The sequence below is a fragment of the Sardina pilchardus genome, chromosome 1, assembly GCF_963854185.1.
Source record: "Sardina pilchardus chromosome 1, fSarPil1.1, whole genome shotgun sequence".
Lineage (NCBI taxonomy): Eukaryota > Metazoa > Chordata > Actinopteri > Clupeiformes > Clupeidae > Sardina > Sardina pilchardus.
In genome coordinates, this window is record NC_084994.1 from 49,217,701 (window position 1) to 49,244,621 (window position 26,921).

Sequence of the window (26,921 nt, forward strand, 5' to 3'; positions counted from 1 at the left end):
CCTCACATTTCCTGTTCTTCCAGGCAGGCAGAGCTGCCATTTAAGTGGTCCTTCGTTGACCTTGTCTGCCGCCCCTTTCGTGAAGCCTCCTAGTGTAAACAGTGATGGATACCTCCCGTGGCGCTAAGAATAAGCCATACATCAAGAACATGGCTGCTCTGCCTCCCACAACGCAAACGCCAAGCCTGGCTAGCGCGTCAAATGGACCTTGCTAGATTCCAGGGTGACAGAGTGAAAGCCTTGACAAATGACGACTTTTACATAAGCACAGACACAACTCTGTTAACAGACGCTCTTGGTCCCAGTTCCACACCGTGCATGGTGCTGCATGGTGGTACACTTCAAAAACATTCACATCTGCTTTCCCTGTGGGAGCACCTTCAGTCGGTCTCGAGTTTTGTAAGACATCCTCTGCAGAGCTTGACGAAGAGAGAGGACAGACAGAACACAAAAGAGGGAAAGCAGAGAGCGTAATGAAAGGCGGGGCAGAAGGACAGAGAGACAGCGAGAGAGAGAGGGAGAGAGACAGAGAGAGAGAGAGAACATCTCGACAGATCATATCCCTCTCCTCCTCCATCCTAGCCGGGCATTCTGGACTCTCATCAATTCTGGCTGAGCACAGGCACTTCTACTCCCCAGAGGAGGCCACTGATCCAGATGAACGCGGCCCTGGTGCCTCCCTCAACCACCGGCAGATGCCCTTTCCTGCCTCCAGACTCCATCAGCAGTCCGACCCCGGAGCACAAAGCAGTCTGAGGTCTATTCCAGAGTAATCGGAGTAATCCCAGCTCGGAGCTTTCTCGGAGCTGTGAGGAGCTGCATGTTGGATGGCGGGCTCACATATGCATTGGACATCAAATACATACATTTGTGCCAGTGAGTGCAAAAGGATAAAGCCTTATTTATGTAACGTTCTTAACTCATGATTTAGCACTATCCAAACTAAAGGATGAAATACATCCGTCATGATCACCTCAGAGAATTTTTATAGTGTGGTGGCAAGAGGCTCGATACCCTCGTAATTGAAACTTGAACGGTTTATCCCAGATTGACTTACAATGGGGGCTATAAATACAGCAGCTGTGTGGGAACTCGGGCCTTCAGCCATGTCTTGATGGTTTCGTTCCTGTTGGTATTTATAAAGATAAATTGACAGGCCACCCCAACCTCATCTCTACAGGACAGTCTTATGGCCTGGTGTGGAATGAAGGATTTATCATTTTCCAGAGCCATGCCAAAAACATAAATCACATGCAGCATAAATCCGGTGGAAATGTGCTCAAATGATGTTGCCTACACAGAGATGTCAGGGCCATCTTTCTCAACGGTGCATTTTAGTATCTGCTCAGCCCCATAAAACGATGGCTATTACTGTTGTGAAAAAGGTCTGCTGCACGGGTGGGTTTTTCAGCTTTAGACTGAAGAGAGCTATGAGAAACACATGCATAAATTGTGTATGAAGGCTGAGCCAATGTGTCTCTATCAGGAAAACTGCTGCTAAAATAGGCATCCTATTGATACTTTTTTACTTTTCTAAGATGCTGATATTTGTAGGTCTACTGCTTACACCTTTATAGGCCTACAAGTGTTCATGAAGATAGCTAGATGTTAATGTGATATCAGATGCTGCCACTAAAATATAATTGAGAGGTCTAAAATCAGCGACGGGCATCCATGGCTAGCCATTATTTTGCATATGTGCAGACTATGAGGACGGTCTTGGAAGATGCTAGACTGATCACAGCAACTTCAAGATATTTCCACCTCATCCATTTAGAGTTCAGATATATGACATGACATCATACAGAAGTCATGAAGAATAATGCTACACTAAGACCATTAAAAAAAATACATATTGCTGTATGTAGGCTGAAATCTGTATGTATGTAATCAGTCACTATTCTACAATTGTACATAAAATGAACAAAGACCTTAACAACAGTGTGTGAAGTCTGTATGGACATTAACAGTAGGGGACACATTTGGAGGAGTCGGGGAAGCAGGGGGAGAGCAGTCTGCACAGGAGGAGAGTGTCAAAGTGCCCAGCTCGCTCAAGATGGTGCACAACGGCAACCACTGAGTATGCATCACCTCCAAGGCAAGTAGCACATGTAACCACACACACACACACACACACACACACACAGAGAGTTAGAGAGAGAGAGAGAGAGAGAGAGAGAGAGAGAGAGAGAGAGAGAGAGAGAAGGCAGGCTGTGTTTCACTTTGAACTCTTCCACTTCTCTCAAAAGTAGTCAAACTTTCTCATAAATTATAAATACATGTTTTATGATGATCAAAGTTGATGATCAAAGTTTCAGTGGTGATTCTCTGTAAGAGAGCAAGCAGCTTGATAGGTTGCTGATGACGATGAGTCCCAAGTAATCTAAGGGCTACGGCTAAGCATGATCTGCTGTGCTCTGCCAACATAATTCTGAAATGCCTCAATCCAGTCTTTTCAAGAACTGTTTTCATGGGTTAACAACTGCCTTGCCCGCTAAACTGTGAATTGGACATGCAAAGGCACAAAATATGCATATGCGTGAATAAAGAACGATATGAATGGGGAGGCTCTAGGACACCTGTCACATTATATCCAACACATCATCCTTGACAGAAAAAAAATATGTTAAGCTGAAATGTTGTTAAACCAGGTTCAATATATTAACTGCCACTACAACATGGACTGCAATGACACTTTCACCATTTCAAAGTCAACCTTTTTATCCATCTTACCTAAGCATTTTCTTGAATTTAGAACCCATGTTATCTACAGTATCACTCAGTCAGTTTTCAAGCAAATAAAAAAGCTTGGCATGGATAATACTAATACTGCTCGAATGTACTGACTCACTCAAATCCAGACACACCTGTGTCTCTGTTGTGGCTGTGGCGCCATTCAGAGTGCCAGTAATGTCTGGCATAATCGTAACAAACTGTAAGCCGTACATATCACATGCTGGAACGTCTGCTGTCGTTTCAAGTAGCCATGGCATAATCAGAAGGAATAATTGCAGGCAATAGTGGCCTCAACTTCTTAACTAGAAATGCAATTCCAAGGAATTACCAGTGGATGAAAATGCAAAAATAGATAGATAATGTAGATATGGTTACTAAGGTGTAGCCAGGGTAAACATGGTGGTTGCATAGTTTACAGAGAGTTGATAGTGTGAAGGTAGACAGTTTAAAGATGAAACATTCCAGCTCTAACTTAACTAATGATTTCTATTCATGTTAAAATGTTGATTAGCTAACTTAGGTAATGATTTCTAGCAGTTAGGCTAAAAATGCTAATTATGCTAGCAATGCTAACTTTATTAACAATGCTAACCAGGTTGATTAGCTAACTTAACCGATGATTTCTAGCAGTAATGCTAAAAATGCTAACTATGCTAACAATGCTAAATTTGCTAATAATGCTAACCAGGTTGATTAGCTAACTTAGTTGATGATTTTTTGCAGTTATGTTAAAAATGCTAACTATGCTAACAATGCTAACTATGCTAACCATGCTAACTAGCTAACTTGCTAGTGAGGACTTTTATTTTGAAACATTTGTTGCTAGGGTATCCATGGTGGCCACTATCAGGAAACAAGAAGTTACTGCAGTATAATCATGTTGGTTGCTATGGAAACGGTCATAAACACTTAATTTTAATGGTTGCTATGTTGGTTGCTAGGTACATGGAGGTTTCATGTAGTTGACTGGAGGCATAGTGGATGATAACTGACAGTTGGAATGGTTGCACAGTTCAATAGTTGAGTAGTTTCAATGGTTAAATGATTTAATAGTGTATTATTGCAGTGAGGACTTTTATTTTGAAACAGTTGTGGACAGAGGAAACAGTTAACAGGATATGTAGTCTTCAGAGAGATTGTATGCTTAAAGCCAGAGAAACTGACAGTTGATACAGGTGTAATCAATTTAAGCCTGAGAGAGAGAGAGAGAGCTGCTGCACCTGGACTGGCCACCTGGTGTAACATTCTAACTGCTGCCGTGATGTCATAATGAGCAATGTTAAGTCTATGGGGGAAATTGTAATAGTTTTTAACTAATAGTTTAAAAAGTATAAAAGTTACAAAGTTGAAAAATACAAAGCACACATGGCATAAGCAAGACCTATGCAACAAAGTTTGAATGAAGTCTCTACGTTAAACGGTTCAAGCTGAATTGCGTGCGTTAGAAGAAGAACTAGAAATGCAATTCCAAGGAATTACCAGTGCATGAAAATGCAAAAATAGATAGATAATGTAGATATGGTTACTAAGGTGTAGCTAGGGTAAACATGGTGGTTGCATAGTTTACAGAGAGTTGATAGTGTGAAGGTAGACAGTTTAAAGATGAAACGTTCCAGTTCTAACTTAACTAATGATTTCTATTCATGTTAAAATGTTGATTAGCTAAATTAGCTAATGATTTCTAGCAGTTACTCTAAAAATGTTTATTATGCTAGCAATGCTAACTTTACTAACAATGCTAACCAGGTTGATTAGCTAACTTAACCGATGATTTCTAGCAGTAATGCTAAAAATGCCAACTATGCTAACAATGCTAAATTTGCTAACAATGCTAACCAGGTTGATTAGCTAACTTAGTTGATGATTTTTTGCAGTTATGCTAAAAATGCTAACAATGCTAACCATGCTAACTAGCTAACTTGCTAGTGAGGACTTTTATTTTGAAACATTTGTTGCTAGGGTATCCATGGTGGCCACTATCAGGAAACAAGAAGTTACTGCAGTATAATCATGTTGGTTGCTATGGAAACGGTCATAAACACTTAATTTTAATGGTGGCTATGTTGGTTGCTAGGTACATGGAGGTTTCATGTAGTTGACTGGAGGCATAGTGGATGATAACTGACAGTTGGAATGGTTGAACAGTTCAATAGTTGAGTAGTTTCAGTGGTTAAATTATTTAATAGTGTATTATTGCAGTGAGGACCTTTATTTTGAAACAGTTGTGGACAGAGGAAGTAGTGAAACAGGATCTGTAGTCTTAATGAGATTGTATGCTTAAAGCCTGAGACAGAAGGTGCCTCTCATATAGCGTTTACGCGTCCTCTCTCGCTCCTCACTGATCTACATAAAGAATGATGGAGCGGCAACAATGGGATAGTCTAGCCCTTCTTCTATCTTTCTTTATGTAGATCATTGAGGATCGAGGAGCGAGGGAGGACATATACACGCTGCTTGAGAGGGACCCACAGTAAATACTTTAAAAGTTGTATGTAGATAGTCTAATTAATGTTGATAGACAGAATGTTTAATGGATGTTGATAGGCAGATTGTTTAATAGATATTGATTGACAGTTTAATGGGTGGATGAGTGAATGGTCTGAAGAAGATGAATGGATAGAAGGTTGGATGGAATGTGCCTTATATTCTTGTTAAGAGAGACACTGATACAGCTATCTGAGAGTAGTTGATACAGGTGTAATCAATTTAACTGGCTAGTCTTAAGAGAGCCAGAGTGTACTCTTAAAGCCTGAGACAGAGTAAATTATTTAAAAGTTGAATGTAGATAGTCTAATTAATGTTGATAGACAGAGAGTTTAATGGATGTTGATAGACAGATTGTTTAATAGATGTTGATAGACAGTTTAATGGGTGGATGAGTGAATGGTCTGAAGAAAATGAATGGATAGAATGTTGGATGGAATGTGCCTTATATTCTTGTAGAATGGAGAGACAGCTCTCTACTGAGAGTAGTGGATACAGATACAGGTGTAATCAATTTAACTGGCTAGTCTTAAGAGAGCCAGCCTGAGACAGAGTAGATTGTTTAAAAGTTGAATGTAGAGCGTCTAATTGATGTTGATAGGCAGACTGTTTAGAATGGGTGGATGAGTGAATGGTTTGAAGAAGATGAATGGATATAAAGTTGGATGGAATTAGGAGGACTTATTTTGATACTGTTGTGCGCAGAGGATACAGGGGAACAGAATATGTAGTCTTCAGAGAGATTGTAAAGCCTGAGAGAAACTGACAGTTGGTGCCCAGGTGGCTGACCAGCTGGAGTAAGATTCTAATTGCTGCCGTGATGTCATAATGAGCAATGTTAAGTCTATGGGGGAAATTGTAATAGTTTTTAACTAATAGTTTAAAAAGTATAAAAGTTACAAAGTTGAAAAGTCATAGCACACATGTCCTAAGTAAGACCTACGTAACGCAGTTTGAATGAAGTTTCTACGTTAAACGGTTCTAGCTGATTTGCGTGCGTTAGAAGAAGAATAATAACTAGAAATGCAATTCCAAGGAATTACCAGTGCATGAAAATGCAAAAATAGATAGATAATGTAGATATGGTTACTAAGGTGTAGCTAGGGTAAACATGGTGGTTGCATAGTTTACAGAGAGTTGATAGTGTGACGGTAGACAGTTTAAAGCTGAAACATTCCAGTTCTAAATTAACTAATGATTTCTATTCATGTTAAAATGTTGATTAGCTAACTTAGCTAATGATTTCTAGCAATTATGCTAAAAATGCTAACTATGTTAGCAATGCTAACTTTACTAACAATGCTAACCAGGTTGATTACCTAACTTAACCGATGATTTCTAGCAGTAATGCTAAAAATGCTAACTATGCTAACAATGCTAAATATGCTAACAATGCTAACCAGGTTGATTAGCTAACTTAGCTAATCATTTCTAGCAGCTATGTTAAAAATGCTAACTATGCTAACAATGCTAACTAGCTAACTTGCTAATGAGGACTTTTATTTTGAAACATTTGTTGCTAGGGTGTCCATGGTGGCCACTATCAGGAAACAGGAAGTTACTGCAGTATAATCATGTTGGTTGCTATGGAAACGGTCATAAACGCTTAATTTTAATGGTTGCTATGTTGGGTGCTAGGTATATGGAGGTTTCATGTAGTTGACTGGAGGCATAGTTGATGATAACTGACAGTTGGAATGGTTGAACAGTTAAATAGTTGAGTAGTTACTATGGTTAAATGATTTAATAGTGTATTATTGCAGTGAGGACTTTTATTTTGAAACAGCTGTGGACAGAGGAAGTAGTGAAACAGGATCTGTAGTCTTAATGAGATTGGTTGCTTAAAGCCTGAGACAGAAGGTGCCTCTCATATAGCGTTTACGCGTCCTCTCTCGCTCCTCGATCCTCACTGATCTACATAAAGAATGATGGAGCGGCAACAATGGGATTGTCTAGCCCTTCTTCTATCTTTCTTTATGTAGATCATTGAGGATCGAGGAGCGAGGGAGGACATATAAACGCTGCTTGAGAGGCACACACAGTAAATACTTTAAAAGTTGTATGTAGATAGTCTAATTACAGTGCATGAAAATGCACTGTACTGTTCTTCCTAGACTTCTTATTATTATTATTCCGCTTACCACTTTTTCTGCCCGCAATTCCTCTTCAACCGTTTAACTTAGAAACTTCATTCAAATTCTGTAACATAGGTCTTCTAATGGATCGGGTTGCTATAATTTTTCAACTTTGTAACTTTTATACTTTTTAAACTATAAATTAAAAACTATTAAAAATTATCCCATAGACTTAACATTGGCCTCTATGACATCACAATCGGGTCGTTGAGCAATTAGAATCTTATGCCAGGTGGCCAGCCCCACCTGCAGCAGCCCTCTCTCTCTCAGGCTATTAAGCAGACAATCTCTCTGTGAAGACTACATATCCTGTTAACTGTTTCCTCTGTCCACAACTGTTTCAAAATAAAAGTCCTCGCTGCAATAATACACTATTAAATCATTTAACCATTGAAACTACTCATCTATTGAACTGTTCAACGATTCCAACTGTCAGTTATCATCAACTATGCTTCCATTCAACTACATGAAACCTCCATGTACCTAGCAACCAACATAGCAACCATTAAAATTAAGCGTTTTTGACAGTTTCCATAGCAACCAACATGATTATACTTTCGTAACTTCTTTATTCCTGATAGTGGGCACCATGGATACCCTAGCAACTACTGTTTCAAAATAAAAGTCCTCACTAGCAAGTTAGCATTGTTAGCATGGTTAGCATAGTTAACATTGTTAGCATAGTTAGCATTTTTAGCATAACTGCTAAAAAATGATTAGCTAAGTTAGCTAATCAACCTGGTTAGCATTGTTAGCATAGTTAGTATTGTTAACATTTTTAGCACAATTGCTAAAATGATTAGCAAAGTTAGCTAATCAACGTGGTTAGCATTGTTAACATAGTTAGCAATGTTAGCATAGTTAGCATTTTTAGCATTACTGCTAGAAATCATCAGCTAAGTTAACTTATCAACCTGGTTAGCATTGTTAGCATAGTTAACATTGTAGAATCCCTGTTAGAAATTATTAGTTAAGTTAGAACAGGAATGTTTAAGCTTTAAAATGTCTACCTTAACACTATCAACTCTCTTTAAACTATGCAACCACCATGTTTACCCTAGCTACACTTAGTAGCCATATCTACATTTTTTTGCATTTTCATGCACTGGTAATTCCTTGGAATTGCATTTCTAGTTAATGTTGATAGACAGAATGTTTAATGGATGTTGATAGGCAGATTGTTTAATAGATATTGATTGACAGTTTAATGGGTGGATGAGTGAATGGTCTGAAGAAGATAAATGGATAGAAGGTCCGATGGAATGTGCCTTATATTCTTGTTAAGAGAGACACTGATACAGCTCTCTGAGAGTAGTTGATACAGGTGTAATCAATTTAACTGGCTAGTCTTAAGAGAGCCAGTAAAGCCTGAGACAGAGTAAATCATTTAAAAGTTGAATGTAGATAGTCTAATTAATGTTGATAGACAGAGAGTTTAATGGATGTTGATAGGCAGATTGTTTAATAGATGTTGATAGACAGTTTAATGGGTGGATGAGTGAATGGTCTGAAGAAGATGAATGGATAGAAAGTTGGATGGAATGTGCCTTATATTCTTGTAGAGTGGGGAGACACAGCTCTCTACTGAGAGTAGTGGATACAGATACAGGTGTAATCAATTTAACTGGGTAGTCTTAAGAGAGCCAGAGTGTAGACAGAGTAGAGAGAGAGAGAGCTGCTGCACCTGGACTGACCAGCTGGCATAAGATTCTAATTGCTGCCGTGATGTCATAATGAGCAATGTTAAGTCTATGGGGGAAATTGTAATAGTTTTTAACTAATAGTTTAAAAAGTATAAAAGTTACAAAGTTGAAAAAGACAAAGCCCACATCGTGTAAGTAAGACCTACGCGACAAAATTTGAATGGTGTTTCTACGTTAAGCGGTTGAAGCTGAATACCGTGCGTTAGAAGAAGAATAATAACTAGAAATGCAATTCCAAGGAATTACCAGTGCATGAAAATGCAAAAAAATGTATAGATAGATAATGTAGATATGGTTACTAAGGTGTAGCTAGGGTAAACATGGTGGTTGCATAGTTTAAAGAGAGTTGATAGTGTTAAGGTAGACATTTTAAAGCTTAAACATTCCTGTTCTAACTTAACTAATGATTTCTAACAGTTATTGTAAAAATGATAGCTATGTTAACAATGCTAACCAGGTTGATAAGCTAACTTAGCTGATGATTTCTAACAATAATGCTAAAAATTTTAACAATGCTAACTATGCTAACAATGCTAACCAAGTTGATTAGCTAACTTAGCTAATGATTTCTATCAGTTATGCTAAAAATGCTAACTATGATAACAATGCTAACTATGGTAACAATGCTAACCAGGTTGATAAGCTAACTTAGCTAATCATTTTTAGCAGTTATGCTAAAAATGCTAACTATGCTAACAATGCTAACTATGTTAACAATGCTAACTAGGTTGATTAGCTAACTTAGCTAATCATTTCTAGCAGCTATGCTAAAAATGCTAACTATGCTAACTAGCTAACTTGCTACTGAGGACTTCTATTTTGAAACATTTGTTGATAGGGTATCCATGGCTGCCACTATCAGGAATAAAGAAGTTACTATAGTAAAATCATGTTGGTTGCTATGGAAACGGTCATAAACGCTTAATTTTAATGGTTGCTATGTTGGTTGCAGGTACATGGAGGTCTCATGTAGTTGACTGGAGGCATAGTTGAAGATAACTGACAGTTGGAATGGTTGAACAGTTAGATAGTTGAGTAGTTTCAATGGTTAAATGATTTAATAGTGTATTATTGCAGTGAGGACTTTTATTTTGAAACAGTTGTGGAAAGAGAGTTTAACAGGATATGTAGTCTTCACAGAGATTGTATGCTGCCTGAGAGAGAGAGGGCTGCTGCAGGTGGGGCTGGCCACCTGGCATAAGATTCTAATTGCTTAATGATCCGATTGTGATGTCATAGAGGCCAATGTTAAGTCTATGGGGAAATTTTGAATAGTTTTTAATTTATAGTTTAAAAAGTATAAAAGTTACAAAGTTGAAAAATACTTAGCAGCATTCCCCTATTTAAGACCTACGTTGTGACGTTTGAATGAAGTTTCTAAGTTAAACGGTTCAAGCTGAATAGAAAAAATGAATTTGGTAAGCGGAATAATAAGAAGAAGAAGAAGAAGCCTAGGAAGAACAGTACAGTGCATTTGCATGCACTGTAATAAGAAAAAGCCTAGGAAGAACAATATAGTGCATTTTCATGCACTATAATAAGAAGAAGAAGCCTAGGAAGAACAGTACAGTGCATTTTCATGCACTGTAATAATGGCACTATTATCATTTAAGGCGATACACATAATGCAAGCTGACGACGTACAGTACAACCCAGACGCAAGAGCCCAGGGCCAGGTGCAACGACTTAAAAAAAATACCTAATCTAACGCACTATTCAGTTACTAAAGCATTATGTCAAATAGCCCATCTTCCTTCCGGTCAACGCACTTTTCCCTGAGAGGAGGTGGGGCTACGCAATGGATAACCTACAAGACACTATGCACCTGTCAGTTAACCCCTCCCACCGAAACCATAGCCTACCTGCAACACTCGCGGAAACGAGAAGGTCCAGTGTCGACTTTCGAATGAAAACATTGGTTAAACGCAACCCAAAATTAAGTCAGTCTAATGAAATCACTATGCATTAATGCTATGAAGAGGTGTCATGTTAAATCAAATAGGTTGTTAGGTTGAAATCATTCTAGTTGCATTATTCACTTGAAGCGGACACTCAAGTAAACATTATTCAGACGAGGGTATGTGTGAGGTATTGACGAGTTGTAAAAGCATTTAACTTCATTAAACGAAGCATTTAGAAACCCACCTTGAATTCGACTGACAGCTGTGGCGTGTATTCCAGTGTCCAAAGCGCTCGCACCAAAGCCGCCAGTTGCTCCGTCACCTCACCTCTGACGGAAACAAGCTCCTCGTTTTTTACTATTCCATTGACTCTCCTTTGGCATAAATCCGATTTGTACTGTTCCAAACCAAGATATTCCGCCAAGAGATCAGTGTTGCTCAGGCACTGAACCACAGCGTTCATGAAACAAGTGTTGCCATGATTTTTCAAACCCAAGACGCCAGGAGTTTTGTCGCCACACCACGACAATCTGTCTTTTACTGATCCATGGGAAGACAAAGTAGAGCTCTTTTTCAAAGTATTCCCCCTCGCGCCCTGAAAATCCTCTTTAAAATTCCCTGAGTTCGCGCTCAAAGTGCACGCCGCACTGTCTCGAAACCCACCATCATCGTCCTCGGCGTCTGCTGGATCGACGTCTCCAAAGTGTGCTAAAGTGCCCAAAGTTTTCAAAATACGGTTCATAAAATTCCCAAGTGACTTCAAAGATTTTCGTCTGAAGACCTTTCCTGATTTGTATTTCTTGTCCTTACGTTTCGTTGATTTCGATTTAATAGCTTGTTTCTTCACTTTATCCCTCGGAGTATCCATGATTGTTGTAACACCGACGGTAAATTTAAACTGCAACGGTAGAAGAAAACAATCCTACCTGTCCGTGTCCAACACCTCTTTTTAAAAACGCACTGTGAAAAATACACGGTGGCACCGTATCGGTGCGAAGGCACATGAGTAATGTCCCCCAGACATTCCGATTACTTCACCCCGCCTTTGAGAATTCGGTTGTCTAGGACTGTCTCAGGCACCTGCAGTTACTAGCTGGCCGAGTTGTCCTCAACTCCATGCTTTTCACTACGGCACACTTCCTCCTTCTCTCTCTCTCTCTACTCGTACGCACGTTATCAGTGGCGGTCTTCTACCTACCGCCTCGCGGTTGGCACTATTTACTGATCAGCAAGTCGCCAGTATCACCCTTCTATTAGAAACTGAATTGCTATAATCTGCGTTTACAGTTCTGTCGCGTTCTCTGAGGTTCATATCCAGACAGCAGACTAGATAATAGTTACCTGACTTCACCTGCGTTCCCAAACAACAATTTGCCAGTCACTATCAACATTAGGACAAGGCTATACATAGCCTACCTATTTTTTTGTATAGCTATGTACAGGTACACACAATTTAATAATGAGTGTACGTAGGCTGTTATACTTTTGTTTGTTTTCATCTACATGGAGGTTATGGGCGCATCATTCAAATGAGCCAAAGGAGTTTAATTTTCGAGGTATTTAAGAGCCCCCTACTGTTGATCTTGTGGTTGCCACCACAAACACAGTTTTCACACGGTGATCGGACAGCTTCCTTTCACTGTAAGACTGTGTATTATGAACATGGCATGCTTGGCCTTAACGGAGTCTTACCATTACGAGTACTAGAAGCACAAACTGGTTCAAAAAGGCTCCAGCAAACATAATGAAAAGCTCCACTTTGAATTAATTTTCTTACATCAAATTGCAAAATAGACTTGGCTTAAAGGGTAATAAATATGTGATGCTATATAACTACTAAAATAGACATCTGATTTCCAGAAAGAATTGAAAATTAATGAATTCCTCTGAATTGTGTTTCATTATTAAATCAAGTTAATCACATGCTATAGTAGCCTAAGATAAGGTGTCCACAACGTCATGCTCAGTACCCACATTCCCTTTCCCATGTTTCACTAAGTTATTACACATACATTTCATCATGGAAAAGAACAGCAGACAGGAATGTTCCTCTGCAGGGATTTCCAGCATGAAAACTTCTATAAAAACTGGGTCAAGTCAACGTAAAGTCTGTTAATATAACCAGTAAAGAAAGATGTAACAGAGAATCTCCACCACCACTTACATGCACAACCTATTAATAACAGTTTCTGTGGTTAAAAGGTGATGGCATTGAACTAGTTTCATTACTGTCCACTGCTCTGTCAGTGCTGCACCTGCTACCGTCACCCCATAATAAGGCATTAGAGATGGAACTCAGCATACAATGGTGACTGTTGTTGCCGGATGAACTATGAATGTAGCTTGTGGCTGTATTGATTGGGTGGAATTTGGAAAAAAGCCATGTTGATGGCAAGTGAATCAAGGGTTAAGTTTACAAAGAATTCAAAGAATGACCATTACATAAATGAAACTAATGTTGTAACTCATTTGCGATGAGTTAAGCTTGTTACACTTCTTGTATACTTGTAATGTCTGGTTATTTAATAGTAATAGCCTGTTACACTTGAATAGCTCTTGTATATTTGGAATAACAGCCTTGTTATTTAATAGTGACACCTCCTTTATGCAAATGCAAGAAAAGTTTTTTTGCTATTAAATTTTTTAAAGCTCACATTGCACACAGTTAATTAATTTACTATAATGCTGTTGGTAAAATTACTCTTTGCTTCACATCCTTATGGTTGTTACATTTTTTTGTTTTGTATTTTAGATCCAGACTATTTATGTTTTAAAAATCTGTGTCATATTCAGGTCCAAGTGGCTGATCCCACCCCGATCTCTCTCACTCACTTCCTGCCCCTATGATATCTCTAGGACTAAGCCATCAGTTGAACTAAAACTTACATTTTCTGCCAATACGTTAACCAGATAAAGACATACACAGAAAGATCTAGATACTTGCTGTCATATTGTATGCTTGTGTGATCTTGTTTCAACACAACATCAGGTATTCATGACCAAACTAAAGTTTATTGTTTACTTCATGGATATCGTCAGACTAATAATCAGAATAAATGGGGCAGATATGGTAATGTGAGGGCTCGGGAGAGTGTGACTGATGATTGACGGCTGACACTGATGTGTGTGTTGTTCTCCGTTCTAAGTGGAGAGGTGGGGGAACCTCCAGCGGAGCACGGCTCCGTCGGCACTGGTGCTGATGACGTGCTTGTTGTTCGGGCAGATCTGCACGCTGGTGATGTTGCCACTGTGCCCGGTGCCCACATGGGTCACCGCCCCGTCAGAGTAGTGCCACACCTTCACCAGCTTCTCATCACCACCTGAGCCGAGACACAAGAGAAGCACTGATTGGGGCTCCAGGACATCACAGTACAGAAATCATAGAATGGGTCCTAAAGTCTTTTTGGTGGGAAGGGCAGCAGAAAGGCTTGTTGTAAACATTAAGGCCTGTGTCAGTTTGATTAGCTGGGTTTACTTGTAGTAGCTCTCAGTGTTGTGGAGAACAGCCTTAGTTTGGACATGCCACACTATGAATCTGCTAAAGAGTTTTAGCATGAGCTTAGTTCAGTAGGCACTGCAATGTTTGAAAATGTGAAGGCAGTGAGCTATGCTTCCAAACACAGATGATGAGCACCTACCAGTGACAAAATAGTCCCCTTCCTGAGTGATATGCATGCCATTGATGGCCCCTGATAGGGATCCTTCCAGCTCCCTAATGGCAGCTCCATCATACACCTCCCAGTAGCCAATCTGTCAATCAAAATGAAAAACAATCAATCGCACAATAGACAGCGTATAGCACCATAGCATCTTCTTCTAGATCCTTCCAACAGGCAGTCTGCAGGCCATTGCATCACTGCATTCTCCTGAATTAGCACTGTACCCTTAGGTGCTCTACGTTAGTATTCAGATCTTTGGAGTCGATTACAGTCACAAGGCCTGTCGTCGGATCAGTGTGGCTCTTTTATCCAGAAGGCTGTTCTTCAAGGAAATTGAAACGGCATAATTTCTGTGTATCAAATGGTAATCTGTTGGAGTTAAACCCACAATTGTGTTTATAAATGTGAGCTAATCATCTCCAGGGTTGTCAGCTGTCTTGGGCAACACGATTGTTGGAGTTATTTATAGATCACAAATGCCACTGTCACACATCACACATCGTTTCTGGTTATTTTTACATCGGAGCTAATTACAATTTCAAACTAACTGAGTGTGTGAGGAAGGGGGAGGATGCTTCATCATTAAAATATGGGGCTCTGAGTCATGCTATTGTGTTTGTGTCTCACTTCAAGGTCCATCGCCAACACAGAGGCAATAAAGTCACAAGGATGGGGTGTGTGTGTGTGTGTGGGGGGGGGGGGCAAGCTGTGGAATGACTTCTTTTGATGATAAAGCAAATATAGTAGTATCTGTAGGCTTATGTTGTCCTGCTCAATGTATTTGAGCTAAATTAAATTAGGCTTGTCATATTTTTCATCTGTGCGCTGAAATAGGGGTACTTTCTTTTAGACTGTATTTCAATTTCTTATTAACTCATTTTGGCACCGAGCAACAAATCATAGTCATGGCCATTTAGTCTGGACAGGTCGACCAATGTCACACAATTTCATGTACAGTGACCACAGTGCCAATTCATCTTAATTCCATAGTCATGTTGATTATTGTCATCTTTTTGGGGGGGACCTCTGGTAATATTTTACTCATTCACTCACCAAGCCATTGGATTAAATGTTAGATCAGTCATACTTATAGCACATTAACCAGCTCTGCTGAGACATTACATGCTATAAAGAGCAGAGCACCAAGCAGGGGTTTCAATATACTAGCCTCGTCTGACTAATCTGCACTGTGTAGAGGACGGTCAAATTAAATCAAATATGCAATGCAATTTAGAACCACACAATTGTAATTACGCATCACTAGTCATCCAATTTCCTGAACTGTAGATTTGTTTTGGCATACCCAAAAATGGAATAATGTACAAATGTGTGCAGATGCTGGAATTGTATGTGACGAGACTAAAGCACAGAAACTAAGACAAATAAAACAAAAGCTTCCGGAACCACTCATGCCAGCAACTGAATGATGGCTCGAGCTATATAAATTTGCTTAAAGCACAATTGCATTCTCCATTTCAAAACATTTCTCATTCTTCCTATTCAGAATCTTCATCATTGTTAACTGGATTAGTCTGAAGAGGCCATGATGTAGTCCCTCTGAGGAGTGATGGGTGATCTCAGCGAGGTCACTCTCTCTTCACAATGACTCAAGTCATCATGAGCTCATGTGCCAGCATACCCTGTTACCACGGCACTGTATATGTGTGAATAGTGTGTAGTGTGTAGTGTGTAGTGTGTAGTGTAGTGTGTAGTGCGTAGTGTGTAGTGTGTAGTGTGTAGTGTGTAGTGTGTAGTGTGTAGTGTGTAGTGTAGTGTATAGTGCGTAGTGCGTAGTGTCTGTCTAGTGTGTAGTGTGCAGTGTGTAGTGCTAGTTGGCTAACAGCAAGCTAACCATAGTGGTAGTAGTAACACTGATTGCAATTGAATTCATACTTGTATTCTTCATATTAGCTCCATTTCACCCTCCACACACAAAGTGCACAGCAACTCAAAAAGAGAGATGAGAATTAATGTCCAGGACATGCTAACATTAGGAACTACAAAGGTGTCTGCCAAATCCCATGACCATAACTAGGCCTATGAATGACGCACTTTCTGATGCAGCCCTGTCACCCTCTCACTCTTTTGGCACAGGACCGATCTGCCGCAGCGCTCCACACCACGAGGACTGACACTACCATCTTGGAGTGGTTTGAGTGGCACAGCAGTGGTGGCAGAGGATGGCGATCTTAGACAAACACACAGACAAACATTCAGCCCCAAACACAAGCCAGCTCATCCTACAACCCCTAAAAATCAGAAACGTGCCAGCCCCATACGCCCCTTAGTCTCCAAGTGAGGTGCCAAACCACCATCTCCTTCTCCATGCATCCTAGCTTGGGATCCCAGGAATGAAGGAGTTAGTGCAGGGGAGGCTGGTGCCTAACCAAACACCATGGCAGCGTGCTGGAGCAAGCAGATGGCACGCCTGGCAAAGTGACGGGCGCGGATGGCGTGGGCACACGGAATCCACATGAGAGCTGGAGTGTACTCTCCCTCTCGCTCTCCCGCTCTCTCTCTCTCTCTCTCTCTCTCTCTCTCTGTCTATCTCTCACCATAATGCTGTCTAATCTCCCTCCCTCATTCTTCCACACAGTATGGCGCTGACGTCTAAACCGGGGGAATGAGGCTTGTGTTTCCTAATGAGCCCCAGACACGGGCACTCCCGAGCCCTTCATCTTATATCATTTCATGAATGAGCGCAATCTAATCCTGGACTACGCTCAGCCCTTGCCATCTGCGCGGCGTCCTGTTACCGTAGTGGAAGTTTCACTACCTTTCGGTCCGTGCCACTGGTGATAATCTGATACTCCTCGGGGTGGTAGCAGACGCTTCTGAAGAGAGTGTTGGCCAGGACCATCTGATTCCTCACGTAACGCCTGCAGGGCAGAGGTGAGCTCACAACGTCACAGAATCACAAAAGCTGCCAGACAATTCAATAGCATGACAATATTACATTACATGTTAGTGATTCCCTTAATGTTGTCCATGTTCTACTTGTTTCAGTAAAAAATGATACGCTGTTTTGTTTTGTGCTTTGGCAACACTGTACCTCCAGTCATGCTAATAAAGCAACCTTGAATTGAATATTAATCAGCACCTTAGGGGAGGCATGTACTGAAAGCATGGACAAATTCATATTTTCTCTCCAGCAAATGGCATCTAAAATGGGCTAATGAGGCTGATTTGACAACCAAAATGTCATTAATCTGAATGACAAATATGCCAAATCCCTTCTGAGTGAGTTGTAAGGGGCCTACTCAGTGGTACTTACACAAGGTCCCATATGATACAGGCCCCATCTGAGCTGGCGCTGACACACTCCTTATCGTTGCTCTTGATTTTGATGCAGTTCACTGATGCCTTGTGCTCCTTCATGGTCTCAACCAGCCTGTAGCATCCCTTGAGGATCTCCCACACACGGATCTGAACAACACCCACATAATGTCAGCCCTGCTGTTTCACAACCAGGAAAGGTCTTTCCTTTGGGCTCGGATTGATTTGAGCCAAGTCAAGCCAGGAAGTCAAGCATTGAGCAGCGAAAGGTTACCTGTCCCTCTCCTCCCCCACTGACGATCCTCTGGCAGTCTCTGGTGCAGGCGAGAGCAGTCACGCCCATACTGTGGGCATTATGGACGACCAGCATCAGACGACCAGTCTCAGGGGTGAAGATGCGGATCTTACCGTCATTCCAGGCTGTGACAGAGTAGAATACGTCACCTCCATGCACAGTGTAGCCCATGAATAGCCAATGGTCTTTGTTCATTTGATGTTGCATTTTATGGCATGCACAATAATCAGATTGTTTTCTTTTTCTTTTCTTTTCTTTTCTATTGATAGAAATGCTACGTACTCCTTTGGGGATATAGAATTTTGAAAGCTCTTTTTGAGATGTATAAGTTTGTGAAAAACCTGAAACTGTTCTCTTATTGAGTAATTAGTGGGGCTATCATGCCTATTAGACCTATAGTCAAATTGATTGTAAGGCCTACATATATCCCTTCATCAAATGTGTCCAGCATTTGCCTGAAGACCCAGCAAGGTCGAAACATTACTTTTTGCATTACATTAATGGGAGTTTAAAGCAGTGTAGCAGCAGACATTTTATGACATGAGTAGTGGGGGCCCCAGTAGGATCAAAGTAAAGAATACAAAGATATAGTGGCATGAACAATATGACCTATACTGTCAGGTGATTGAAAAGAGAACAGACATGGAGCATAGAGGACTGGTCTTTGCTAATTGAAACCCACCACTGACGATGCTTCTGCCGTCCCGCATGAAGTCCAGTGCATTGCAGGTCATGTTGGGCACCGAGATCCGGAGCACCTCTCTGGACGTGTTGGCGTGCCAGACCCTAATGTCATCCGCTGAGCAGGTGGCAAAGAGCTCCGACGACCCACTAACAGAGTGGCAGACAGAGAGACAGAAAGAGTGACGAGACATGGAAAATGCTGCCCTCTAGTGTTCACAATCAGAACATGAGCAAGATGCAGTACATGCAGCTCTTCAAAAGTGCATCATCTGCAAAGGTGTCTTCAGAAAATTGCACCTTGGGAAATATCTGACATTCTTTGATTCATCTTTAACCGTCTAAGTGTGTTTCTCCCTGCGCTGTAACTCACAAAGGGAAAGCCACACCCTTCACTGCGCTGTTGTGATTGGTGGAGAAGAGCTCGGGTTTGAAGTCCGTGTAGCCAAAGCGGTAGATCTGCGCCGCCTCGGTGCCAACGAAGAACTGATGGCCCTCTCCACGCAGGGCAACAGAGGTCACGCTTCCCTCCAGCTGCACGCTCCTGAGAGAACAGCCATGACACGCATGTTAATGAGCACCCCGCCACAGCCCCCCAATGAATGAGCTCTCTTTAGTCACACAGACTGGGAAATGGGTGACCTACTACAACAAGCCATATACATGTAAGTACTCTGGCATTGCGTAAGTTTGTTATGTTTTTAGACTGGCTGCAGTAGCCAGTTAGTCAGGATTACTATTGTTTTGTTGGGTTTTTTGTGGGGGCTTTTCTAGTCTAAATGGTTTTGAATAGAGTGTTTCCCACTCACTTTATGATTTTGAAGTTGGTCCCAGAGCACATGGTGAGCATACCGTCCCCAGAGCCCACCAGCAGATCTCCTGTCCTCAGCATCTTCATGGTGTTCACACCCTGGTGACAGACAACAACAACATTAACATCAACAACACTTGTGGTTTTGACTTGTGGACAGAAGGAGAAAAACAACAAAAATACAGGACATTTCATAAAGTACAGAGGCAGTAAATAGTGTGTGTGTGTGTGTGTGTGTGTGTGTGTGTGCTGTCTGTGTAGGCTACTAGGTAAAAATACAATACCACTCTACAAGAGTTATGCTCATGTGCTGAATTTTTGAGATATGCATGAAAAGGGGGCTTGTTCCGTAAAAAACATGTCTATTAATAGCCGGCTGATGGGAATAAATTTCAATTAAAGTTCACCGTATGCATCCCTCCCAGAGATACGGCTCGTGTAATTGGAATGGGCAGGTGAAAGTGCCCGTAAAAACTCAATCAGCGCCCCTAATGGCTCTGGCTGCACGGCCCACCTGACTGAATTTGTGCTTGACGGGCCCGCAGCCATTCAGCAGATGCGTGCTGAGGTTGACTTTGAGAATGTCTCCGCTGGTCGTCCCACAGTAGAAGTAGCTGTCATCCTCAGGGATCTAACAAGCAACACAAGAGAACGCATGTGGATTACTAAAGCAGCAGGCTAACTAATAAAGAAGAGCTACCAAACATGATAAAACTCAGTGAAATGAGATGGAAGCAGCGGCGTAAACAGGTGAGTAAAGAGCTCACCTCGATGCATTTGACAATCCTCTTCAGCTGCCGGGTTTGGCATTCGGTGGGGCGGATCTTTCTGTTCGGGAGGTCGAGCTCCCACACGCGGATGGTGCCACTGCCAGGAACACATAAAGTCATGATCAAAACAGTTCCAGTATCACACACAAAATACAGTCTAGCTGTTGTTTACATAAAAACATGTCAACATTTACATTCCAAAACAGAGCATTTGTGCGAGACGACACACACAGGAGTGACATACTTTCCCGCGGAGACAAACACGTTGTCGTTCAGGTTGGAGTACTGGACGGTCAAGCAGTGACCCGCGCTGTGGGCTGAGGCTGGGCTTCCGCAGATGGCCTCACCCGTCTCAATGTTCCAAACAACAACACTGGAAACATCAACAGGTGACACATAAACAGGAATGAACAGTAAACAACATAAAGTTATTGTGCAGAAGTCAGCTCTGGTATTTCATACAAACAGAGGCACCTTGTGAACATACAGTACAGTGTTATTGTGTTCTTCAAAGGACAATTTGTCATTACTGTATTGTTTCACACAATTCACAACTAATCACCTTCCATCATCTTGTCCACCAAGAGTCACAAGATACTTGTCATTTGGGGAGAAGGCCAGAGCCTCCACTTTGGCTTTGTGGAGCTGAAGCCGTGCATGCTTCTCTTTCTTGGCAAAATTCCAGATGATGGCATCGGCCTAAAATTAAAATTCAGCCAGAAGAATCCTTTTGTTTATAATCACAAATCAATCACTTTTGTCCATATGGACAACAGGAAATTATAAAGATCATAACCTCAACACATTTTGGTCTTGTTTGTCAGGACAAGGAAAATGCAGTTGAGACAAGTTAGGCCTGGTGTTAGGCCACAATCTCAATCAAACTAGGGTTGAGTAGTGTAACACAAGATGTTCATATTCTCATCAAAAGGTATCAAGTCGATCTCGTAGGTACATTAATTGCTTAAATGACCTGAGTGATGCGGCCATTCGTTTACCTTGAAGCCCATGAAGGTGACTTGACCAGATGCGATGAAATTTCCACTTTTGGACACGCTGACACAGGAAACATTGTTGGTATGTCCGTGAAGAAACGTTTGCTTGTTGTTTTTGAGACTTTTTAGAATTACAGTACATCCCAGAGGATAGATCAAATGTTCCCTATCGGGATGCACCATTAGTCCGGAGCACACATGTCCTGTGGAATTAAAATCAGTCTGCACTGAGCAAAGAATCCAAGCGCATTCTCAAGACAGCTTTGTACAAACACGTCAAATCAATAAGATTTCTAAAATTGAGATAGGCTAATGAAAGAACATCATCAATATTGATATTATCTTTGGGATCCGAGCCCTTGCCTACCATTGAAGCCTATGACCGCCTCTAGCTCAAGCCGTGAAACCTCTTGCTCGCTCCCCATACTTGTGTCCAGCAAAATATCACGTTATTTCGGTGCACCAAACAACCCCCAGCTAGCAAGAGTCCGACATGCAAACAGTTCGAACTTCACATTGATCATTCCAACAAGTAACAACTGTAACCATAATGTTGCTAGGAGTCTGTTTGGCTCTGTTGCTGGGAGACTGTATGTGACGTCACTTCGCGTCACAGTTGAATGCATCCGATTCCTTTACCATTAGGATTGGAGAGGACTTGACTATTCAGTGAAATGTTCATAAGAGTAACATTATCTTAACAGTTCTTACAGTATCTTAACAGTTCTTAACAGTTAAACATAAACATACAGGCCTACAAACCTTGACTGTAAGAAAACAAAATTATTTAGAAGTAAACAGGTGAGTCTTTTGAAGATCCCCAAATTATAGTTAGATTAGATGCTAGAGCATTAGCTAAATAATTCCACCAAGGAACACTCATCAGAGGGCTGCACTGGGTGAGAGGGGGATGTAGAGCTGAGCTGGAGCACGGAAATGTGTTTGAAATTAAATATGTTTACAAAAGAAATGAGACAATGCTGAGATGATGTAAAACGTGAAAAATGTATATTTTATTGAGAGAAACTACATCATAGAAACACACAACTTACAAATAGAAAAATAATTTGGTATTACATATGCGTGATTATGGTGACTGGCAGCCTGACTCAATTTAGAATCAGTGTGTTGCTCTGCAAATGATGACATCATGATTAGGATAGTAGAAATGGTCATACCAATACATTTCTGTAGCATACTGATAAATCAGATGCAGCTGACATGGTTGAAATGATGTCAGACCTCTCCAGAACTATCTGGAAAAATAATGGATAGCCTATAGAACGAAAATAACATTATTAAAGTAAATGTCAGGGCTAAAGAGTGTGGATATGTACTCAAGGTTGGTTAGCACTTATATAACAATGTACGTGAAGATGCTGTTGTTCACTATATAATTAAAAAACAAAAAAAACATCCTCCCTCCTCTTCCTCCTCCTCTTCCTCCTGCTCCCTCTATGTCCTATGGGATATGGCGGAAAGTGACTGGGGGCTCTGGACACCCCACACCTCCAGGGACTGGATCTTGAAATGGCCCCTGCAGAGTGGAGGGCTCTCGAACGTGTCACAGCGCTCTGTGTAGCCCTCTGCTAGGTCAGCCTGCAGACAGAGTGCCGATCCCCCATTGCCACCTACAAATACAAGCAGACAGACACCCTGACGTCAGACTGGATGTATAGTGTAAATAACCACACTGAATGTCACTGAGCACAGAGTGGCAATTCCCTGAATTGTTGACACAGGGCTTATTTTCCCTTGTAGTTCACAGGACTGTTTACTAAAGGGATGCATGGTGTACAGACATATAATCAAGCAGCATATCAATTTTGGTTTTGACAACAAAGGGATCATATACTGTAAGGAGATGAACTTTAAAATGTTTAGTGACAGAAAATGGTTAAAGATCTCACCGATAATAAACTTCCTTTCATCCCCCGCCCAGAACATTGAAGTGAACTTGCATCCACCAGGGTGTCCTGTTGTACATTCTTGGGGGTTCTTGGGGAACTCAGCCCTGTTCAGTGTCGCTGAGATTTGAGTGAGAGCACGCTGGTAGCGTTGCATGCCTGGTCTCAACTGAGAGGGACATTTGTGTTATAGAGGTTGGAATCTCCACATTCAAATTCATTCAGTGCAACAGATACAGTATGTGCACAATTTGCGATGGAATGACTAAGCTTCAAAGTATTAGATTCACCTTTTTTATTTAAGTAAGAACATGATAAATACTCACTCTGAATACGAAGCATTCTCCAGTTCCATAGAATGAGAGTTCCTCGCCACTATCATTTTTCTGTCCCATGATAGCTGATAAGAATGCACCACAGACCTACAGTAACACAGTTCAAAAGAGATGGAGTTAAGCACAATGATGAGCACAACAGAAATGAATTGAGTGCAGTGGGAACACAAAGAGAAATCCCACATGTTGCTCTCACCTCCTCATCTGCAGTTTTGAGAAGTAAAACTGTTGGTTTGTGGCCCAAAACCCGGGAATACAACCTTCACAAAAGGAGAGAGAGAGAACAAAAAGTATTTATATAGTGCCAGAGAAATATATATTTTCAATAATAAACACAAAGCATATGCATGGAACAAAACACAAAATAGAGTCAGTAGCCAGGTGTTGTCATGTCGTTTGACGTCTACAACAACGCCCTCAGCAGAGTCGTCTTTCCTATAATGTACTATTTGACATACCGATCACTCAAAGCATAAAGATTCCAACATGGTTCTCATGTGAGGTTATAGACAGTGTATGGCACTTTGTGCATATGCTTTGTATACTGTGCTGTGACTAACGTCAAGCATTAAAAAAAAATCATAAACTTAATTTTATTAAGTTGGAAAATAAATTGTATAAAGACTCATGTTAAGTCTTTGCCTTGTAGTTCGCGTCCTCACACATCATGTACCCATGACCTGACTGAGAACCTCAAAACATGTTGAAAGCATTTCACAGAAATTATGAAACTGTAATGCGGGTCCACGCTACCATGTGGGAAAACAAGTTGACACCAAAAACAGACGTGTTACGCAACTGAACCGCGACTGCTGGTGTGAATCCTATATAGCACAAAATAGTGGTATAATGATTCAGCTTTAGTTATACATTGGAAGACTATTTCTATGGTTATGCCTATGGCTATGGCTATTTGGCAGACACCTTTGTCCAAAGCGACATACAAATAAAAACAATACGACAATCATTTTCTCTCAGGCAAGGCTGGGGTGAACATACGTGGACAGGCTCCTGCCATGCTCCTGGATGCTGAACAGCCTGGAGGGATTGAAGAGGGCGAAGCGCTCAGGTATCCAAGCCCAGACGACCCTCATCTCCGTCCCCGTCACCACGTTGGACGTGAACTTCCCCAGGTCCAGGTGTTGATAGCATTGTCTGCGTGAGCCAAAGCAAGAGTGATTAGGTCTACTTCAGTTCTATGTGCATTAAAAAGGTATTACAGACTGTTAATTCCAGTTGAATGCAAGGCAGGTTAAGTTTTTTCATACAGGGTTTTTTTTTGTACACAGAGGAAAAAATTTGCTGACAATAATAATAATAATATAGAAATGTTGAACTGAGAGAAGAGTGCGACAAAAGTGATGAATCTCCGCACCTCTGATCGATGCCTCTGTGGATCAGAGCATCCTTGTTTGCATTGAAGAGGTAGTTGAGGTCCTTACGTGGAGGGAGCTGAATCACAAACGCCTTCTTCATCAGGTCATCAATAGTAATATGTCTGCCGATGTTCTGCATAAAGCTTTTCATGTCCCTCCGAAAGTCATCCGTGTGGGCCACTCGCGAGGCCACAGACACCTTGTACAGGCTCAGCAGAGAAAGGGCCACCCGGAACAGGACCTTGTAGCCCTCCAGCAGGTACACGTCCAGCACCCGGATGGCGTACGTGAAGGGCAGGTCGGCAAAGATCCACATGATCCAGTCCGAGTAGAACTCAAAGAGGTTCTGGTGGGAGCAGGCGATGAGCTTGCGGATTCCGCGGCAGTACCTGTTGGCCAGGTCGCCGAAGGTCATGCAGGAGGCCCTGGACGTGTGGAAGGTCTTGTCGATGTAGCGCTTGGTGGGGCAGGTGTAGTTGATCAGGCAGCAGATGCTGTGGAAACACTGGGCCTCGTCCTCGCTGAAGTGGAGCAGCAGGGAGACCAGCGCCGGCAGGATGGGGCAGAACGTCACCTCGGGACAGTGCTTGCTGATGCACACCAGGATCTTCTTGACCGAGTTCAAGCCGGCCTTGTTCAGGCAGTACCTGGGGATCTCCCCGTCCTCCATGAACACTGGAAACGGGTGGGTGCTGATTTTTTGCTCCTCAAACAACTGCTCGGTCAAGCGACGGTAGACGTCTAAGTCTTGGCTAGGGCTCTGTCTAGCAATGCCGCTAATGATGTGGGAGTAGGCCTTGGCCCTCAGCGTGTGGGGCAGAGCCCAGAACCCGGTGCGGCCCATGGATTTGAGCTGGTGATGGCTGCTGGTGAGCATCTGGCCATAACGCACAGCAGCTTCGGGGTCAATTTTCTCCCATTCCACATACTGACCGTACTTCATACCTGAACCGGCACTAATCTCCCAGTTGTCTGGCTCTGCAATGGTCATCATCGGCACACTCTTCAAACTGCCTCTGCTCCCTGGAAATGGAAGATAGAGAACATCTCATCTTTTTTTTTAAACCATTTATCACTTTCAAACTTGGATCCTTTTGAAGAACTTTTTATTCAGGACAAATTTGCAAAGGTTTAATGTATCATTAATAAATATGAAGACATACTGACGAAATTATTTGCATTCTGCTTACTGAAATTTCAAAAAGCAACCCCTTCAACTTACCATTTAGATCTTTCTTTGGGTTTGCCTTTGATCTTTTAAGTGCAGGTTTGGTTGCACTGTCTGCATTTTTGCACACATCGTATTGAAATAACGATCTTGTCTTTGGACTCAACGCATCGCACCAGGTGATATTTCCTTCTTTGTAGTCCTCAGATGTCTCAAAGCTGTAGAAGGATCTTGAGCGAGGTCTGCCACCCCTGGTGACAGGACGAGTCTGCTGGGGAGCATGCTTGGACTCTTCTGCTCCCTGAAGAGAGTGAGATCGCCTTCTACAGCCCAGCAGGGATGATGTGTCCAGAGCCAAGCTTGAGGGGCCCAAACTGGCAAAATCTGACTGAGCAGACACACTGATCATAACTTCTTTAGCTCACTTTAAATTGTATGACTTTTTCCCTTCTGGTCTGGCAGCAGATGTGTGTCTGAAGTGGAGAAGCCCATGGCAAATAGTTTTGTTCAATCCAGGAAACTTCAGGTCAGGTGGTACGTTCCAAATGATGGTGGTGTGGCATCTGTTTATGTGCTCCCTTGTTCTGGAAATTTCCTCTGTTCAGTGAAAGCCAGCATAAAGGCCATACAGTCAGTGTTTCCCAAATACTATTCCACGACTTCAAACAACAGTTTGATGAGTGACATTT

General features: G+C 41.6%; 3 protein-coding genes across 3 annotated transcripts in view; all 3 read right to left on the reverse strand.

Annotated features, from left to right (window-relative positions):
- Positions 1 to 11,983, reverse strand: part of usp43a (ubiquitin specific peptidase 43a) — an 89,807-nt gene extending 77,824 nt beyond the window's left edge. Inside the window, exon 1 of the mRNA XM_062547852.1 lies at positions 11,204 to 11,983. Within this exon, the coding sequence (XP_062403836.1) occupies positions 11,204 to 11,827 (624 nt within the window). The 5' untranslated portion in view covers positions 11,828 to 11,983. The remainder of the gene's footprint in view (positions 1 to 11,203) is intronic.
- A 1,968-nt stretch (positions 11,984 to 13,951) lies between these two features.
- Positions 13,952 to 22,003, reverse strand: cfap52 (cilia and flagella associated protein 52). Its single transcript, XM_062536205.1, has 14 exons — positions 21,814 to 22,003; positions 21,450 to 21,649; positions 21,014 to 21,150; positions 20,696 to 20,824; positions 20,449 to 20,548; positions 20,196 to 20,312; positions 19,680 to 19,780; positions 19,244 to 19,414; positions 18,872 to 19,020; positions 18,169 to 18,314; positions 17,893 to 18,044; positions 17,395 to 17,497; positions 14,598 to 14,709; positions 13,952 to 14,279 (listed from the first exon to the last, which is right to left on the reverse strand). Exons 1-14 carry the CDS (start codon positions 21,869 to 21,871, stop codon positions 14,101 to 14,103), a joined length of 1,854 nt encoding a protein of 617 aa, XP_062392189.1. The 5' UTR covers positions 21,872 to 22,003; the 3' UTR covers positions 13,952 to 14,100.
- Positions 22,004 to 22,437: 434 nt separating this feature from the next.
- Positions 22,438 to 26,707, reverse strand: LOC134094362 (TBC1 domain family member 24-like). The gene is made up of 7 exons (XM_062547863.1): positions 26,287 to 26,707; positions 25,064 to 26,087; positions 24,688 to 24,843; positions 23,885 to 23,948; positions 23,680 to 23,775; positions 23,357 to 23,522; positions 22,438 to 23,077 (listed from the first exon to the last, which is right to left on the reverse strand). Exons 1-7 carry the CDS (start codon positions 26,639 to 26,641, stop codon positions 22,902 to 22,904), a joined length of 2,037 nt encoding a protein of 678 aa, XP_062403847.1. The 5' UTR covers positions 26,642 to 26,707; the 3' UTR covers positions 22,438 to 22,901.
- Positions 26,708 to 26,921: the final 214 nt, after the last annotated feature.